The 20,083-nt window shown below is 40.3% G+C and overlaps 1 protein-coding gene across 7 annotated transcripts in view; it reads left to right on the forward strand.

Moving 5' to 3' along the window:
- Window positions 1-20,083, forward strand: part of C2cd5 (C2 calcium dependent domain containing 5) — a 92,351-nt gene that overhangs the window by 8,109 nt on the left and 64,159 nt on the right. For 5 of the 7 annotated variants that reach the window (XM_050135254.1, XM_050135247.1, XM_050135248.1 and 2 more), the window contains exons 3-7: window positions 2,316-2,402; window positions 8,441-8,612; window positions 11,222-11,317; window positions 12,794-12,949; window positions 14,554-14,752. In XM_050135254.1, the coding sequence (XP_049991211.1) occupies window positions 2,316-2,402; window positions 8,441-8,612; window positions 11,222-11,317; window positions 12,794-12,949; window positions 14,554-14,752 (710 nt within the window). Of the gene's footprint in view, window positions 1-2,315; window positions 2,403-8,440; window positions 8,613-11,221; window positions 11,318-12,793; window positions 12,950-14,553; window positions 14,753-19,024; window positions 19,150-20,083 lie in introns of those variants that run through there. The other 2 variants (XM_050135252.1, XM_050135253.1) reach the window with 1 other exon arrangement.

Below are 20,083 nucleotides of genomic sequence, written 5' to 3' on the forward strand. Positions count from 1 at the left end.
TGATATATGACACCCCCACATCATTAGACCTTGTGCTTTTTTAGGTATTATTATTAGTCAGTTCTTTTAGGATGTGGTTGTAGGTGTCAACTTTTAAAATTTATATTTGTTCGGTCAACAAGACAAAACAACAACCTACGGAATGGGAAAAAATCTTCACCAACTGCACATCAGACAGAGGTCTGATCTCCAAAATATACAAAAAACTCAAGAAATTGATCATCAAAAGAACAGATAATCCAATGAAAAATGGAGTACTGATGTGGGAGCCCCCTCTGTGCTGTGATTACCATTAATGAATAAAGAACCTGCCTTGGCCTGCTGATAGGGCAGAGCTTGGGGGAAGAAGGGACTAAATGCTGGGAGGAAGAAGGGCGGAGTCAGAGATGCCAGGACTTTAGCTGGTCAGACACTGCAATGTGGTGACATACAGATTAACAGAAATGGGCTAAATTAATATAAGAGTTAGCCAATAATAAGCTAGAGCTAATGGGTCAAGCAGTGTTTTAATGAATATGGTTTCTGTGTGATTGTTTCAGTTCTGGACAGCCAGGACGAACAAGTGGCCCTTCCCCCAACAGAGTACAGACCTAAACAGAGCTCTCAACAGAGGAATCCAAAATGTCTGAGACACTTAAGGAAATGCTCTCCTTAGTCATCAGAGAAATGCAGATCAAAACAACTCTGAGATTTCATCTTACACCTGTAAGAATGGCCAAGACCAACAACACTGATGACAACTTATACTGGAGAGGTTGTGGGGTAAAGGAAACACTTCTGCAGTGCTGTGGGAATGCAAACTGGTGCAGCCCCTTTGGATATCAGTATGGCGATTTCTCAGAAAATTAGAAAAGTCTTCCTCAAGACCCAGCAATACCACTTTTGGGTATATATCCAAAGGATGCTCAATCGTGCCACAATGACATGTGCTCAACTATGTTCATAGCAGCATTGTTTGTTATAGCCAGAACCTGGAAATAACCTAAATGCCCCTTGACGGAAGAATGGATAAGGGAAATGTGATACATTTACACAATGGAGTACTACACAGCAGAAAAAAATGATATCTTGGAATTTGCAAGCAAATGAATCGAGGTAGAAAACATTTTGAATGAGGTAACCCAGAAACAAAAAGACAATTATCACATGTACTCACTCATAAGCGGTTTTTAAACATAAAGCGAAGAAAACCAGCCTACAATTCGCAGTTCCAGAGAACCTAGACAACAATGAGGACCCTAAGAGAGACAGACATACATGGATATATTCTACATGGGAAGTAGAAAAAGGCAAGATCTCCTGAGTAAATTGGGAGCATTTGGGAGCATGGGGACCATGGGAGAGGGTTGAATGGGAGGGGAGCAGAGAAAAATGTAGAGCTCAATAAAAATCAAAAGAAAAAAGAAAAATTCATGTTTGTTCACTAGGCTTTTTCTCCTTATAAATGTGCTAATTTTATGGGATAATGTTGCACTGACACCAGTAACCATTTGTGGAAGACAGTTTGTTTGTTTTCTGAGACACAGTTCTCTGTGTAGCCCTGGCTGTCCTGGCTTTTTTTTTGGGGGGGTGGGGTGGGGGTAGGAGAGCAAATACCAGGGTCTTAACTTGCTCTCTTCCCTCTTTAGTTATGGGCCTTGTGATTTTGTGCACACCAGGATCACTATGAATTGAGGTAGTCTCTCCATCCAGCCCCTTTGATTGTCCTCGAGGACAGGGACATAAAGTACAGTCACTGTCACTGACCACTGTGTGCACAGGTAATGGATGTAAAAATAAGTGTCAGGAAGTTAGAAAAGAAGGATCTGCTATGTCTTTGTATTGGGTGTGTTTCTGGCTTCTCTTGTTTAGATGCTAAGAGGATGTCTTCTTTACATGCTGTGTTGTTCTAGCTGTTCTCAAGTGGACATACCAGCTTTTTCCTCAGAGCTGATGTCATGATGCATGTTTTCTGTTTCCTATGGGGTTGTCAGGTAGACCAGCAGGTGATCTGTTGTGCCTTGTATCCTACTTGTTTACCTGGGCAGATCAACCTTCTCTTTTTTAGGATGTCTGTCTTTTTTTTTTTTTTCATTTCGTTAACCCTAACTTTGCTTAGCTTCTACTAACATTTGCAACCCCCGAAACACCGCCCTCTCCTCCAGTTTTTTTTTTTTTTAAAGATGACCTCTCTATTCAAGCTAGTTTGTCCATGAATTTAGAGCTCTGACTCCTCTGCCTTCTGCTGGGATTAAAGACATGTGCCACTACTTCCAACCTAGCACTTACTCGTGTATTTGAATAGTTTCTTCTCCTTCTTTCTCTTCTCTTTTTAGGTAAAGTTTGGTAATACGACCTTTAAGACAGATGTGTACCTCAAGTCACTCAATCCTCAGTGGAACTCGGAATGGTTTAAATTTGAGGTAAGCTGTTGAATGTCTCCTGTTTGGATATCCTACCCCCCCTCCCCAAGAATGATAAAGGCTTTCTACTTTAACTGTACTAGTTTTTATATCTGAGAATTATTTCCTTTCATTGTTCTGTTCATTGGGAATTGACTTTTTTTTTTTTTTTTTTTTTTTTTGAGACAAGATTTCTTTATGTAACTGCCCTGGCTGTCCTGTAGAGCAGACTGGCCTCTCTGTCTCCTAAATCCTGGGATTAAAGTCGTGTGCCACCACCGCCCAGCTGGAGCATTGAACTTTTAAAGCATTGCATCATAGTTAAAATATGTGCTAATGCAGGAGAAACATGAGTCCTCATAGGCATTATGCTCCTGTAGTTTCCTTTGGGCTCTAGCATCTATCAGATTTGAAGAGAATTATATTATATAGACTTAGAAACAAAGGCTTGTCCTTTTAACTGCTTGTATCTATAATGTCTCTAAAGCTGGCCTTGACTTCCTGATCCTCCTCTCACGTGCTAGGATTATAGGCACGTGACACTCTGCCTGGTCCTAACCAGTTTTGTATTTTTTGTTTTGAGGCCAAGTCTTGCAATATTTTCCATGCTTGCCTTCAACTGAGACCCTTCTGCCTCAGTACTACACAGCTGGTGCATTCCATCATGCCCAGGTTCATTTTAGGTACACCTCAATAGTACTAGCTGCATTTACAGTGTTTTGCAAACATTGCTACTATTTCCAAAGCATCTCTCTTATCCTAAACAGAAACATATTCTTGTGCCATAGTTTCTATTCCCTTTTTCTAGATACTGGTGACTTCTGATCTGCTTCCTCTTTCTTTCAATTTGCTTGTGATAGAATTTACATGCAGTTGAGAATGACCTTGAATTTCTGGTTCTTCTGCTTTTATCTTCAGTGTTCTGGGATCACAGACATTTGTCTTTAAACTTTATTTATTTTATGTGTATAGGTATTTTGCTTGACTATATGTATGAGCACCATGTATGTGAATGCCCAAAGAGACTTGGAGAGTTAAATTGGGTTCTCTCAAAGAACAACCAGAGCTCTTAACCGTTGAGTCATCTCTTCAGCCCTAAGAGCTTTTTTTATTTTTCTCTCTTTAGACAAGTTTTCTTTGTGTAACCTTAGCTGACCTGGAACGTACAGAGATCCAACTGCCTTTGCTTTCCCAGTGCTGGGACTAAAGAGTACAACACCACACCCAGTTTATTTTTAATTTTTTATTGATCTTTTTTATTGTTGAAATGTAGAAGTTCTTTGTGTGTGTGTGTGTACACTTATATATATGTATATTTGTGCTAGAGATTGAGTTTAGGGCTTTGTATGTTTTATTTTTATTATCTTTTCCTATAATCTGTTCCCATATCACTTGTAGATGTCTTCTTCTGTTCAGTAAGTTTTACTTTCTTTCTTGATATTTTTTTGATTTATAGATTTTTTTTATGCAGTTAAGTAATGTAGATTCATGTTGCTGTTTATGCTTTTGGTATTAAAAACCCACTTGCTGTTTTTCTTCTAAGAATTTCATGGTTTAGCTCTTACCTATAGGTCATTGATTAATTTTCAATTAATTTCTTTAATGGTATGAGGTAAATGGCTAGTTTCTTTTTGGACATGTAGAAATTCAGATGTTTAATCACCGTATGTTAAGAGACTTAAATCTCCATTGAAGAGCCTTATCACCCTTCACAAGTCAACCTGGGGCTGGAGAGATGGCTTAGTGCTTAAGAACACTGGCTGCTTTTCCAGATGCACTGAGTTGGATACTTGGCATTCATATGAGCAGCTCACAACTGCCTAGAGAGCTCCTGAGGAATCAGTGCTGCCTTTTGGCCTCCGTGGACATTTGTACTCACATATGTAAACACACACACACACACACGTCATACGCAGGCAGGCATACACACACACAATCTATAAAAAACCAGTAGAATGGGCTATATGTGAGATATATACCAAGACTAGGGATTAGTTCTCATCGACTGTGATTGCTGTGGGTTATTGGAAGTAGTTGTGAGTCTGTGGGGTTTGTTGGCTAACAAAGGGTCAAGGGGGAATGCTGGAGGGGCAGAAGTTAAGGTTCTGGAAGAGAAGAGCATGGCTAAGTGGCAGGTTCTGAGATAGAAGGATTGAGTGACAGGGTTGAACAGACCTGCACCTGGAGATCTTTTCTAAGGCTTCGTGGAGGTGCCTCCCAACTTCTCATCCAGGTTTGTTTTCTCCTTCTCCTTTCCCCACCTGTTCTGTGTCTCCTCTCTAGGCATCATGGGTGTTTGATGGCTATCTGGAGTATTCTCCACCCTATCTTAATCCAGTCTCTCTTGTTCTGTCTATGTGTTAGTCTTTCTAGCTCTCTAGTTTCTTTATGGATGCTCTCTGCAAAAATATTAGTTTCATGTTGTACCTAGCTATTTCCTGGTAGTATCAGCCGTTTCCCCTTGTGTACATATTCATTTTTAAATGCAGTGTCTCAGTTCCTGACATGTCCAACTCCAGTGTTGTGCATTTTGGGGACAGGGTAATGAAACATTGACGAAGCTTTCGTTTAAAGCACACTAGTTTGCTTTCCCTCCTCTATTGCTCCATCGTGGTCCTATGTAGTGCAGAAAAATGATTCCTATGTCTTCTTTTCTGCGCCTTTGTTTTAGTCATTGTGTAAGCCTGGGTAAAATGTAACCACCGTATCCTTTAAGGAAAGATAATGAGGGGTAGCAGAGTGTTGGCTGATCTGAAGCTTACTTTGGTTTTGCTGCAAGTCTTTGAACCTACCTGAGAAGGAAGGAAGTCACACTGCCTTGTTCCTGGTCAATGGCAGGGTTAGGATCTCCCCGTCAGTGTCACAAAGTCTGAGGTGGGTTTCCCTCTGTATTCTGTGAGTACCATTGGTTAATAAAAGACTGCTTTGGACCTGTAGCAGGGCAGACTTTAGCTAGGTGGGGAAAACTCAACTGGATGCTGGGAAAAAGGAAGCAGAGTCAGGGGAAGCCATGGAGCTGCTGCCAGAGACAGACACGCTGAAACTTTGCTGGTAGGCCATGACTTTGTGGTGATGCACAGATTAATGGAGATGGGCTAAATTATAATGTAAGAGTTAGCCAGTAAGAAGTTAGAGATAATGGGCCAAGCAGTGATTTAAATAATATAGTTTCTGTGTGATTATTTTGGGACTGAGTGGTTGGGAAATGAACAAGCGGCCAAGTGGCCCTCCTTTCACCAAAGTGGCGTCAGTGTGGCCAACTAAAATCCACTTAAAACCTGAGAGGGCTTGCAAAGGAATTCTAGACACTAAGAAACAAAGTTTAGCTGTATTTCCCCCCTACCCCCCAGTAGGCTTTGCTCACTGGTGGCACGCTGTGGCTCCTTTAAGAGAGGTTTTCTTGATTCTGCTGTAGCGCTGCCATTTTGAAATGCCGGCTTTCTGGGCCATGCTGCCAGCACAATCTGGCTCTTTCAGGAGACTGAGCATTTGAAAGGGGTTTGTGAGCGATGTGCTATGGCTTGCTTGGTAATGTGGACCAGCTGTGTGCTTAGAGATGAGGCAGTGTGCATGGCTCTCAGAGGTAGCTGGTACCTCTGCCATGTTGGACTGGGCGGGCTAAGCAGGAATCCCCTAGCAATGGTGCAGCTTAAGTTTTTAAGAAGCTCTTAATAGTTTAAGAAGCACTCTTGGGCAGTAAATAATTACAGATACGCAATAAAGACAAATCCAGATAAAATTCACTTCTGGGTCACAGTGTTGGATAAATATATGTAGGCTTGGAAGTGGAGGCATGGGTTTTACAAAAAAATGCTTCAGTCAAAGCAAGCCAACCAGCTTTGTTGATTGCAACACACTTCTCTCTTTTGGGCTAGTTCCACACCTGATCTATAACTCTCCTTGGCAGGTATCCCATGACTCTGGCATCATCGGCATCTTGGGGTCTCCAAGGCAATTCAGGATTCACCTTCACCACTTCACACAGTGGCCTCTCTGAGCCTTCATATAGGGACACCTCTGACACATGCCTGGCCTCAGTAGCTTTTCTTAGTCATGGAGGGCGATTCTGTAACACCTTTCTTGTATCCTTGACTCTTAAACTAGAACCACATGGCGAAAGCTGCCAAGTTCTTCTGTTTGTTGGGGCTGGAACATGATCTCCTCATTCAAATACGTTTTCATCAGCTTTCTGTTTTTGTTTTGTTTTGATGGTTTCCTTCTCTTGCCCTGAGGTCATCACTCCCTTTATTCTATTGAGTATCAAGCTTTTCTTTCTTTCTTTCTTTCTTTCTTTCTTTCTTTCTTTCTTTCTTTCTTTCTTTCTTTCTTTCTTTCCACACTGTGCTTATCTCCATTACACTTCCTTTCTCCTCAAATTGTACATTTTTTAAAATATTTATTTATTATGCATACAATATTCTTTCTGTGTGTATGCCTTCAGGGCAGAAGAGGGCACCAGACCTCATTACAGTTGTTGTGAGCCACCATGTGGTTGCTGGGAATTGAACTCAGGACTTTGGAAGAGCAGGTGGTGCTCTTAACCTCTGAGCCATCTCTCCAGCCCCAAATTGTACATTTTGTATTTTTCCTTGCTTAGCTTACTGCAAATAATCACTAATAACCACATGGCAGAATTAATACCAGGCTATCTTGAATCTCCTTGGCTATTATTTCCAAATTCTTCAACTTAATCTCAGGCAGACTTTTTGGGCAAGGGCAGAAAGCAGCCACATTCTTCTCCAAAATATCTCAAGAACCGTCGCTATCCCATTTGGCATTCTTCTCCTCTGACACCTCCCACACCAGACCATCATAATCGACTTCACTCTCAGTACCAGTGTCTTCCATGCTCCTACTACTATCACTCATTAAACCCCACTTAAAACATTCAACTGCTTTCATCCAAAATCCCAAAGTCTACATTCTGTTAGCAAGCACCGTGGTCAGGCCTGTCAGTAATACCCCACTCCTGGTAGAAGCTTCTGACTTGGTTGCGCCTCTGTTGCTGTGAGAAGACACCATGATTAAGACAAGCTTAATTAAAGAAAGTATTTAATTGGGGGCTTGCTTACAGTTTCAGAGTTTTAGTCCTTCTTATCATGGCCTAAATGGGAGCAGGCATGGGTCTGCAGAGAGAGAGAGACTGACTGACTGAGACTGCACCTGGCATGGGCCTTTGAAACCTCAAAGCCTACCCTCAGTGACACATTTACTTCAGAAAGGCCACACCTCTTAATCCTTTTAAATAATGCCACTTGTGATGAGTAAATATCCAAATACATGAACCTATGGGGGCCATTCTCATTCAAACCACTACATATGCTAAAGAAACCAGGCTGCAGGTTGAAAAGCTACCATACTTGTGCTTTAGTTTACAGCCAGTAAGATGTTCAGTTGGGAAGTTGTCATAGGAGGCAGTGGTTACCATTCTTAATGATCTTTATGTGTGGTGTGCCTGTCTTTCTCAAAAGAACCACTTTCCGAGCAGTGCGGCTGTGTCTGAGCTTTCTACCAACTGACTCAGTTGTAGGGACGATTCCTCCTTGAAGTAGCTTTTCTTCAAAGTTTCCAAGAGATGGATCCCTTTAAGAGGTTTCTCACCTTAGCATGCTCTGGGTACTAGCTGTGCCTATAACTTACTGTTTGCAAAACAGGCTGGGAAATGTAGTCTTTTACTGAGCCTATCTATTTCTGAGAAGCCAGGCTTGGTGGTACACATCTTTAATCCCATCACTGGGGCAGCTGAGGCAGGTAGATCTCAGAGGCCAGCCTGGTCTGCCTAGTGAGTTCTAGGACTGCCATGACTACATGGAAAGAGCTTGTCTCCAGTGTGTATGTGTGTGTGTCTTTTTTCCCCGAGGAAGTGTTAATTTCTGTAGTCTTATGCTAGGCAGATGCTCTACTGTTTATTTATGTTGTTGGTCCTAGTTATCACACTCATGTATGCTAATCTGTCTACCTCTGCCTTACGGATAAATCCCTAACATGCCTTTATGGTTTGTATAGCTTTGTGATAAGATTTCAAAGGTGTAAGATTTAATTTCAGGGTGTACTTTTAGGTGGATGATGAAGATTTACAAGATGAACCTCTGCAGATCACCGTTCTTGACCACGATACTTATAGTGCAAACGATGCTATCGGCAAGGTGTACATTGACATCGACCCTTTACTGTATAGTGAAGCTGCCACAGTCATCTCAGGGTGGTTCCCAATTTATGATACCATCCATGGTAAGGAGTAGCACTGGGAGAAAATGAAATCTTCTCTGCTTACCTTTTCAGCTGTACCATGCTTTTTAAGATATTCCTAAAAGATACCTTGAAAATTGGTCAAGTAGCCGAGTGTTGCTGAAAGTATCTACATTCTCCAAACACAGTTAAAATGCCTGCTGACAGGAAATAAATGTCTTGAGAGTTAAGGTTTGGCTCTGGTGGAACATTCTTTTAAAAAAAGGAAAAGAAAAAGTAAAATACAGAATAATGTATTGTTATTCTATTTTTAAGACATGTTTTAGACTGATAAATACTGATATTTGTTTCCTGAAAGATTCATAAAGTCTTTTTGTTGTTTAAAGCTGGATTCTTAGCCAGAAATGATGGTACATGCCTTTAATCCCAGTATGTGATATGCTGCTTAGGAGGGTTGTGAGTCCGAGGCCATCCTGTCGGTCTAGGAATACCTGAAGTCCCTGACATGCTGATGTGGGTTTTGTGACTGAGAGCTGTTTCAGCACAGGGACTGTGTCAGTCTTTGTTTTTATTCAGTTTCTCACAAATATGTGGTGTTTTAGGAGTTGTGACACACTGTGGAGCAGAAGAAAGACTCACTAGCAGGGCAGCGTAGAGATTTGTAACGATGTCACAGAGCACGCTTGCCACCCTGTTTACAAAAACTTCATGCTCATTTAGTATGAGGAAGGAGAGCAATGATTAATTTGTAAAAAATTGATAATCTTAATTTTATTATGGTACATATTGATAGTTAATAACCTTCATAAAAAATTCTTGAAATTCTCTATAATTTAGATTTCTATGACTAGAAAACCCTGAGGCTTGCTGTTCTAACTATCTAGTTTCATTTGAGCACTGTGCCTGCACAGGACTGACACAAATGTCCCAGCCTTGCTTCTTCTGCTGCGTTTTTCCCCCTGGCCTGGCAGTTCAGTGATAGAATCCTAGCAATAAGGACGTGAGATGTTTGTAGGAAAGAGAGACATTTGTGTATAGTTCATTGTGACTTTATCTATATCCCACTATTTGATAACATTCATAATGATAAAATAATTTGAGAAATGGGATTTTAAAATAGGTTAGGTCCTATTATAGGCCCTGTTTTACAGTCAGAAGAAAATGCGGTTTTCAGAAAACAGTCAAACAGGTATACATACCAATATGATATACTAGGAGTTGCAGAATTCATGTTATAAAACATGATAGTCTCGAAGTTATTGAAATAATATAATTTGATGTGTAATAACATTAGGAAGTTTGGTAGAATGTGTGATATAATATTTATGCTTAGATAATTCCATTTCTGGATTATAAATGATTTCCTCTCTTCTTCCCTCAGCCTCTGTTTTCTACAGTGTGTCTATTATATGTTATCTTTATAGTCAAGATGTAAATACAATCAAATGCTATTGCAGTTATAAAGATGTGCTCCAAATCTTAGGGAGATGGCTTACTTGTTAATGTGCTTGTTGCATAAGCGTGAGGACCAGAGTTTGATCCTCAGAAGCTACACAAAGCAGTACACAGTACTGGGAGGACGAACAGAAGGGGTCCTCCGGCTGACAGACTGTCTAGCCAAGTCAGTGAGTTCAAGGTATAAAGAGAGACCCTGTCTCAAAGAGAGGAGTGGGTGGGGAAATGGCTCAGTCATTAAAGTGATTACTATGTAAGAACAAGCGGCTGAGTTCAGATCCCCAGCACCCATATAAAGACATAACACCAAAAAAAAAAAAAAAAAAAAAAAAAAAGACATAACACCTTCTGCAATCCTAGAACTCGAGAGGTGGAGACAAATCCCTGGAGTTCACTGGTCAGTCAGTGATGCTAAAGAGGTAATTAATTATGGGCCTGGATTAAAGGCAATATATAGCTTTGTGCATGAAATAGTTTCCCAACATTTAACATTAAAGATTGTTTCTGATTGACTTAGTATGGGCTCTGTGTTTGATATAGCTCTTGTGTCAGTAAATTAGTAAAGGTTTTTCTTAGAAGGAATTCCTTCATCAGCACTGAGTTGACAAGACACCAAGGCAGGCGATTAAAGATATATAATGAATGTTTAGCAGTAAGGGGAGGTCATTCCTTTTTATTGCAACATGATCTGATAGCCCCATGTATAAAACTTAGGCTAAATCAGAGTCTTAATGGAGTAGGTGTCTATCCTTGCTATCATAAAGAACTGGCTTTTTATTCTTGCCCCTGTCCTTGCCCTTGTTACCAGCACTGTGTAAATTGGAATGATGCTACTGTAGAAATGACCTCACTGGGTTGATGTGATCACAGTGAGTATTTAGTGGGTCGTCTCCTAGAGCTCAGCAAGTCTTTCCACCACTGCCATCATCATTTAAAATGCGGCTTTTTTCAAGCAGTCTGGGCTCAAGTGGGATGAGCTGTTAGGCAGTAGTGGGCATGATGGTTCTCTCAGTGTTACACTTAGCTCCAGTGTAACCAAGTGACCTTCCTGGAGTGAGAATATCTAGAGAGTAAAGCCAGCCTTACTATTCTAATAGTGCATTACTCGAGGCTCAGTGACTGTATCTGTTTGCATCATGGTTTAGAGTATGTTGTTTTCTTGACTTAAAAACTTGATTTTCTTTTTAAATCTGTAGGTATCCGTGGAGAAATCAATGTGGTTGTCAAAGTAGATCTCTTCAATGATTTAAATAGATTTAGACAGTCATCATGTGGAGTCAAGTTCTTTTGCAGTAAGTAAATGCATTGTCTTATTTAACAATTTTTAATTTAATAATTTTTAAATATGGAAATCTAATACTCAGATGGATTAATGAAAAAAAAAAAAAGATTAGAGTTTGGTTTTGTTTCCAGAGAGAAAAGTGATGAATTTCTAGAAACAGTCACTGTGACTCTGTGACTGTTTATTTGGTTTTTAGAGTAAATGGTGTCTAAATTTTACAAGTTCTTAGACATTTTTGTTAAAAATTCCCCAGCCATTTGGCTGTGGTATAGAATGCTGAGTGAGGGAGAACTGTGGGTGGCACTGTGGAGCGGTCTGCATTCTGGACACGTGAGGCCCAGGACAGTGATGTGTGTGCACAGCACATAGCCTGGATATGTGAGACCCAGGACAGTGATGTGTGTGCACAGCACACAGCCTGGATATGTGAGGCCCAGGACAGTGATGTGTGTGCACAGCACACAGCCTGGACATGTGAGTCCCTGGCACAGTGACGTGTGTGCACAGCACACAGCCTGAACATGTGAGGCCCCAGGACAGTGACGTGTGTGGCTGTACTCTGAAGCTCATGCCAGTCTCTGTTAGTGGGTCATCCTCAGTGCATGATTACATTTTTTGAGAGTCTAGTTTGGTGTGGATGTTCCCCTTTTGAGTCTGACTAGATTTTATGTAAGTCCAATGATACATTTATTTAAGTGAGCCTCATATTCAGTGGATCTATTGATTAGTACTATGACTGCTGCAACAGATGGTTGTATGGCCATGCATTCTGTTGGCTCCTCAACAGTTCAGAAAGTGGCTCTAGTGTGAGATGGAAAGAATATTCTGCCTGTTATGTTGGCATCAACTGCCAACTTTGATTTTGTTTTTATAAACTTAAATTTATCTTTAACAGTACAGATATGGGTACTCTGTGATATTTCAACTTTTTCTTAAACTCTGTGTTGAACAGTAATTTAATGTCCATAGCTGTTCTCTGAATCTTAAAAATACAGTTTATATTTGCTATTCATTTTTTAAAAAATCATTTATTTAGTTTTAGTTTATGTGCTTTGGTGTGAGGGTGTCAGATCCTCTGGAACTGAAGTTGCAGACAGTTGTGAGCTGCCATGTGGGTGCTGGGAATTGAACCTGGATCCGTCAGTGCTCTTAACTGCTGAACCATTTCTCCAGCCCCAATAAATATATTTGCTATTCTTATATGAGAAAACTGAGATGCCTCATGACAGGAAATTTCTTTTCAGATAAAACAGATCTTAAAAGTTTGTTTGAGAGAGCTCTTAAAATTGCATTGAACTTCTGTAGTAGATATTCTTGCATTATGTATCTAAAACACAAATGCTACACAGATACTTTTTATTTTTTATTTATCCTTTTGTTTATATATAAACAAATATATATATATATATATATATATATATATATATTTAAACCTAAGTTTGGCTTTGTGGTTAGTAGAAGGATAATAAAGAATTTGTTTTAACAGCAACATCTATTCCAAAGTGCTACAGAGCTGTGGTAATCCATGGATTTGTAGAAGAACTTGTGGTCAACGAAGACCCGGAATATCAATGGATTGATCGTATTCGCACACCAAGGGCATCAAATGAAGCCAGACAGAGACTTATTTCTTTAATGTCAGGTATTCTGGTAAAGCAGCATTACTGTTGATTGACTTAGTCTTAAAATTTCCATGTTGACTGAGATTTCTGTCCCGCCCGGTCCTGCAGGTGTTCAGTCCTAAAGAAATACACCAGGTCTCTATTAATTATAAACTGATTGGCCCAGTAGCTCAGGCTTCTTACTAATTAATTCTTATAACATAATTCTTTTCTGTGTTAGCCACATGGCTTGGTACCTCTTTTGGCGAGGCAGTCACATCTTGTTGTTCTGTGTCTGGGTGATGACTGCAGACTGACCTTTCCTCTCCAAGAATTTTCTTGTTCTCATTGCCCCACCTCTACTTCCTGCCTGACTACTGGCCAATCAGCGTTTATTTAAAATACAAGTGACAGGGTACAGACCATTGTCCTCCAGCATTTCCATTTTCCTTCCACATGGAACATGAAATTTCACAACAAACACCGTGAATTTTGTTGATTTCTTATGCCAGGTACCATCCCATTGAACACTTTTAACAAGTGGAGATCTGAATGAGATGTGTGAGTTCACTGTGTGTGTGTGTGTGTGTTTGCATGTGGTCACGGAGGTGTGTGCATATTAGTGGAGGCCAACTTCAGTTATTCCTCAGACACTGTCTATTTACAACTTCAGTTATTCCTCAGACACTGTCTATTTACAACGTCAGTTATTCCTCAGACACTGTCTATTTACAATGTCAGTTATTCCTCAATCACTGTTTATTTAAAAACAATTGTTTCTTTAGTGCCAGGGTCATAAACTGGTCTAGAACTCACCAGACTAGTTTGGCTGTCTTGTTGATCTCCAGTAATCTACTTCCTCAGTGTTCTAATTACAAATGTAAGCCAAGTTTTCCTCTTCCTCCTCCTTTTCTCTTTAATATGGGCACACTCTGGAAATTGAACTCAGGTTCCTTTACTTTCAGTAAACACTCTCGTAACTAGCAGAAGGACGTTGTGTTACGATTGGTGTGATGTAAAGGACAGATCTTGGGAAGAGCTTTGAGCAGTTGTAGTTTCCTCTTTACTGGCTGAACATAGCGGACAATGAGGACTACTGAGACCCCAAGAACAATGGCACTGGGTTTTGATCCTACTGCACCTATTGGTTTTGTGGGAGCCTAGGCAGTTTGGATGCTCACCTTACTAGACCTGGATGGAGGTGGGTGGTCCTTGGACTTCCCACAGGGCAGGGAACCCTGATTGCTCTTTGGGCTGACGAGGGAGGGGGACTTGATTGGGAGAGGGGGAGGGAAAGGGGAGGCGGCAGTGGGGAAGAGACAGAAATCTTTAATTAATTAATAAATAAATAAATTAAAAAAAAGAATGCCAGCATACAATGCAAACCCCAAACTGGGTTTTCCCCCCCAATAAGGCACATGAATGAGTGAGTGAGCATTTACTTAAAATGCCTCAACTTGCTGCCAGTAGAATTTTATTTACCTCTAAAAGTGGAACCTGGACCAACTAACCATTTAAGTTCTCATCAAATTCTGAGAATCTATGATTTTTAAACTTTTGTTTTTGTATTGCTACTATAATCTTTTTAACAAAAGTATGTAATATAGATTTATGAAGTTAAAAGTGAGTTTCTTTCTTTCTGTAGGTGAATTACAGAGAAAGATTGGCTTGAAAGTGCTTGAGATGAGAGGAAATGCAGTTGTCGGGTACTTGCAGTGTTTTGATCTGGAAGGCGAGTCTGGGTTAGTGGTACGAGCCATAGGAACAGCGTGCACTCTGGATAAATTAAGTAGCCCAGCAGCATTCCTTCCTGCATGTAATTCCCCATCCAAAGAAATGAAGGAGTAAGTATGAATCAATGAAACTGTTCTCATGCAGATTTTCATATTTTACCTGGAAGTTTCATTTGTTCTCACATTTTGGTAGCAGTGTTCAACATACGGTTTTAACTTGTGTGATTTTTCTTAAACTTTTTGAGATCCTTAGCTGTTGTCTATTTAAAGCATAGAACGAATATTCATGTCCTGTGTGGAATTTGCCTTCCTTTCTAGGAGCTGCTTAAATGTGGCTCTACTGTTGGCAGTGTGTACAGAAGACTGCAGATTGTCTTGTATGGGCTGTCTACCATGTGCTGACAGTTCATGAAAATAAACATTGGATCTCATTAACTAGTACTACTGGGGTCTGTAAGGCAGGGTGAGCAAACCTCTCACTTCTCTCCTTTCGTCCTGCCTTTCTCTTACCTTCCTTTCTCTCCTATCTTTTCTTTCCCTTTTTGAGATCAGTTCTTACTTTGTTGCCCAGACTCACCCCAAATTCTTGGGTTCAAGCTATCTTTAGCTTTGTAAGAGCTGGGATGGAGGTACCTAGCACTATGCCTGCTTAAGCAAACTTCTTTGAAAGGCCAGGTAGTAAATAATTTAGACACTGGCAGTATAGATTGTCTTTATTTATAAAATACAACAAAAACAGAAAGCCCCCTCCACCCAGTACTAAGACAGAAAACAAAAACCATCATTATCAACAATAACAAAACTCCAAAAAATAACAACTCAAACCATACGAAATCCCTGCAAAGGAGTTCCCAGTCTGTGATCTAAGGGCGTTTAGACTTAGTTAGACCTTGCTTGAAGCTCTGTGTCCAGTGCCCCAGTCAGGCTTCCTCTGGCAGTGATGAAGCACTATAACCAGATCAACTTAGAGAAGAAAGGGTTATGTGGCTGACACTTGCACACCATTGGTCACCACTGAAGGAAGTCAGGACAGGAGCTCAGACACGGTAGGAACATGGAGGCAGGAGCTGATGCAGAGGCCATGGTGGAGAGCTGCTTTCTGACTTGCTCCTCAGGACTTCTGTAGCCTGTTGTCTTGTAGTACCTAGGACCTCCAATCCAGGGTGGCTTCCCCCACAATGGGCTGGGCCCTCCCTCATCAATCACTAATTAAGAACATGATCTAGCCTGCCTCCCGCCCAACCTTATGGAGTCATTTTCTCAATTGAGGTTCCCTTCTCTCAGATGACCATAGCTTGTGCCACCATAAAATTGGGCAGCACACCTTGCAAAGCTCATCTTGGTGATTGGTTTGGCCTGTGTTTTCTCACTTGTATCAAAGGAAGATTTTTTGAGGAGCATGGGTGGTGGAGGGTTTAGTGTGGGTATCTCTAACCTGAAAGCATGAAATCTGGAGTACCTTCAAATAGGAAACAAATTGGGTACCAGTCCTCAAGAGCTTTGGTTCTGGAGCATTTTGATCTGGGGTTTTTAGGTTAGAAGTGCTCCTGGCGTGTTCTCAGATACTACAGATAAGTGCTATTCTGAACTGTCAGTGCAGAATGTTTGAATGATGATTTTCTTTCCTGTTGTAACAATTATGTTGAAAGTCTTGTTGGAGACCAGAAATGCTGGCCAATTTATATAATTGGAGCAACTCCATGCAAGTGAAGTAACACTTGTTCCATGCTGGAGCCATTAATAATTCCGTAAGGACCAGTGATGTGGGGATAGTTCTAGGTTAAAGACTGGGAGGCTGTGTGCCCAGGTAGGGCAGTAGGTAATCTAGCTTCTGCTGATGCTACTGTGTAACTGCACCATTGTAGCACCAGCAGCATATAAGTTAGTGAGTTTTTGTGTTCCAGTAAAGCTTCCTTTACAAAGCAGATGGCAGGTAGCTTTGGCCTCAGGCTATGGTCTGCTGACTTTTCCCTAATTTAGATTATCGGAGGTTCAAAATTCTGTAGATAGAGAATCTAATCCATTTTCTACATCATTAATGATCCCAGTTCTCTAAAAAATGATTTTTTATCTTGAACATATTCTTGTTTAGCCCCTTTGATTTTTTTTAGTTATTTGGATTGAATTCTGCTCACTGGATTTGCACAGTATTACCAAATTTTGTTTGGAAATGTACTTAAAAATGAAATGATTTAAAATATTGTAACCTCAGTTTGCTTTATGTTCCATTACAAATGTGTCCTGAGGCCAGAGCTGTTGCTCAGAGGTTTTTAGAGTGCTTGCCTAACAAGCATGAGGTTGCAGATGTGTTCATGATGCTGTAATAAAGATGCATAAATAAGATGTGTCCTGAAAGAGGGTGAACTTTCAGCTGATACAAGTAGAGTTAGATGTATGCAGATTCAGACCCTATTCTTCTTTCCATACCAAATTTAATTAAAGACTTTCCTCTTCAAGCCAATTACCATGGTATATGCCTTTAATCTCAATGTTTAGGAGGCTGAGGCAGGAGGCTCTCAAGTTGGAGGCCAGCCTGAGCTACTTGGTAAGATTTTTTTTTACTTCAAAATAATAAAAACAAATCAATAAATAAGTGAACATACACACACACACATACACACACACACACACACACACACACACTCACACACCCTGAGTCTGTCTGTTGCCACCATGTAGTTTTACCTCCACCTCCTGCGCCCTGGCTTCTGTAGGTGTGTCTCTGAAGTAGTCTGGACACTGAACAGTGTTTTACTTGGTGAAGCCTTAGAAAAGCCACAGGGTTGTGTTTCATTGCGTTCCGCAAAGAGACCCTCAGTAAAGCCTAGAGGAATTGTGTTTCCTTTGCTCTCACAGCCATTTACTTTAAATTGTGAGGCTGGAGTGATGTGTTCCACCCTGCAGAATTTGGATCTTTGGAAGGCATCTTGCAATGTAGGCCCTGTTTAGGAAGCCCCTTGGGATGTAGGCTGCTCTGTCTCAACTGCTATATTCTGTCATAAGGGATCAGGGTGGGTGATATTTTAACTTTCGTTATGATTTAGCTTATTAAAACTTATCTAATGTTTGGTTATTGTATAACACTGTTGATTTTAGATTGGAATTTGGTAAAAGGAAACAGATTGGATTTAGTAGGTTATCTAGATGAGTGAAGGATTAGAGTGGATGGAATGTATTTAATGCTGGAAAGAGTTATTTTGAGGCAAACTTTCATACAAGGAAACTGGTAGAACTCAGAATACATCATGGCAGCACTCCAGTACATCCGAACTTTGATTTGCTCTCATACTTGGTGTTGGTAATGCTTTACCTGCATTAATAGGTGTGTGCTCTGTAAGTTTCCTTCCTCTTAGCTGCTGTGCAGCAGTACACATCCCTTTGATTTCCTCACTGAGCTTTCCTTATAAATAAGTCATTTGTGTGATGTATCACTGCTTGGCACACACATGCTTTCCAAGGGCCTTACCTGTGATTTCTTGTGTGCTCAGAACTGTGTCGTAGATCTTCCAAGTTGGAGAATTTGAAGGCTCTTTTTCGCTTAGGGGAGAGAACTCACTTGCTCAGTTGTGTCTATAAAATAGACCACCACTAAGAGGTTTAGTGTCTCAGCTTAAGGGAGAGAAGAACTCATTTGCTCAGTTGTGTCTATACAGACCACCTCTAAGAGGTTTAGTGTCTTTAGTTTAGGCTTATGTTAGCAGAGCACAGCAGAGCATCTGTCCCATAGGAGTTTGAAAGTCATGGTCTCTTGCTGTCCAGTTGCTGGATTTCCCTGTTTTTATGCAGTATATATTGTATGTTAAAAGGCTGAGCTGTGCCTGTTCATACCTAGTCGCTTCCTCATTTTCTCTTCTTGCTGACTGTTCTTATATATTCCTAAGTACCTCTGTCTTAAAATTCTGGTCATATAAACATAAATTATTGCTAAGCTTTCTTCATAGAAAGATATAATAGAATAAGCAGTTCATCCCGTGGTTTAGAAGAAGCTGACAGCTGTTGGACTTTCACGTTTATGGTGTTTGCCTCTCATAAACATAACAGCAAGTCCTTTTTGGATGAAAACAAAGCAAGTATTTTTTTTTTAAAAACTTAAATAAAATTCAAGTCTTAGTAGTCTTTCATAGTTTCATCGACAGTTATACTTGCTATTTTTCTTATTTACAGCTCTTGATTTGTTAATCTGATCCTTTAAAATTGTACTTATATCCTAACACATTAACTATTGGCTGTTCTTTTTTAATTTCAACTTTTTGCATGCTAGGGATTAAAAAAGTAAGTTTTCTCCCTTAATAAAAGCTCCTCCAAAATAATTTTAACATAACGTTTGCAATCTGTTGTATATATTGTTTTCTTTTCTTCCACTTTGACCACAAATTCCTTCAGGTCTCCGCTGGTTCATCCTCCAAGCCATGGATGCCGCTCGACTCACAACAGCCCAATTCACACTGCTACTGGCTCACGACTTACTCAGAACTTCTCTGTGTCTGTTCCCACTCTCATCTATACTGGTACGAGACTGCTCAGACTCCAGAGCTGGGGAGAGACAGGCCACGGGCAGAGTGGCTGCAGAGGCAGGCAGGCAGGTAGCATAGGCAGGTACCACAAATCTTTGCTTCTTCCCTTTCTTACTTCAAATTCAGCTTCAATAAAGGACTTCTATCTAGCTGACATAAAGGCTCTGACTATGGAAGCGAAGGTGTTTTTCCAGCTTCCAAAGTCTCTTCCACAGATCCTCTCAGAGCCCTATGATTTTTGGTATTGCATTCTGAGAACCCTCCAATTGTATTTATGTGAATATTTCTGTGTTTGTTTAGAATTGAAATTGATAACGCTTCTAATGAAGCAGACACTGACACTTTGATTTGCTTGTTTTCTTCATGTACAAAGTCTGTAGGGTTTTGAAACAATAGGGTCTGTTCATTCTGTGGAAGAGAGCTATTGGAAAACAGGTAAGCAACTGTTTGCCTCAAATGCAGTGTTTCTGTGAAGCTCTACTTACTGTCCTCTTGCTGTGTTTTTAGCTGTGGCACTCTGATGCTATAGGATAAGGAAACAGTTTTTTCTTTTGGAGATACTTGTGTGTGTGTAAATATGAAGACAGTTGCGGATATTTCCACACACCATTTGTGGTCATCATTTTCTTTTGTAACTTACAAAACATTTATTTAAATATTTTGTTATTTATTTATTCTTTTTACTTTTCCTTTTAATATGTATATTTTTTTAATCCCCATTAGTCTACCATTTCATGCTTCTTTGCTTTTCCACTTGGCTTATTAACTGTTTCAATGCAGATAAATACTATCTGGAGAATGGTGAATGGTTAACAGCAGTTCGTTGTTTTTGGCCTCCTTCCCAGCTCCACACTTAAATGACTGCCGGCCCTACCCCAGTTCTTTCCTGATGTTGGGATCATGCTGCCAACTGTCGAGCCCTTTGGCA

The sequence above is a fragment of the Alexandromys fortis genome, unplaced genomic scaffold (genome assembly GCF_014885135.2).
Source record: "Alexandromys fortis isolate MF-2015 unplaced genomic scaffold, M_Fortis_MF-2015_v1.1 scaffold_21, whole genome shotgun sequence".
NCBI lineage: Eukaryota > Metazoa > Chordata > Mammalia > Rodentia > Cricetidae > Alexandromys > Alexandromys fortis.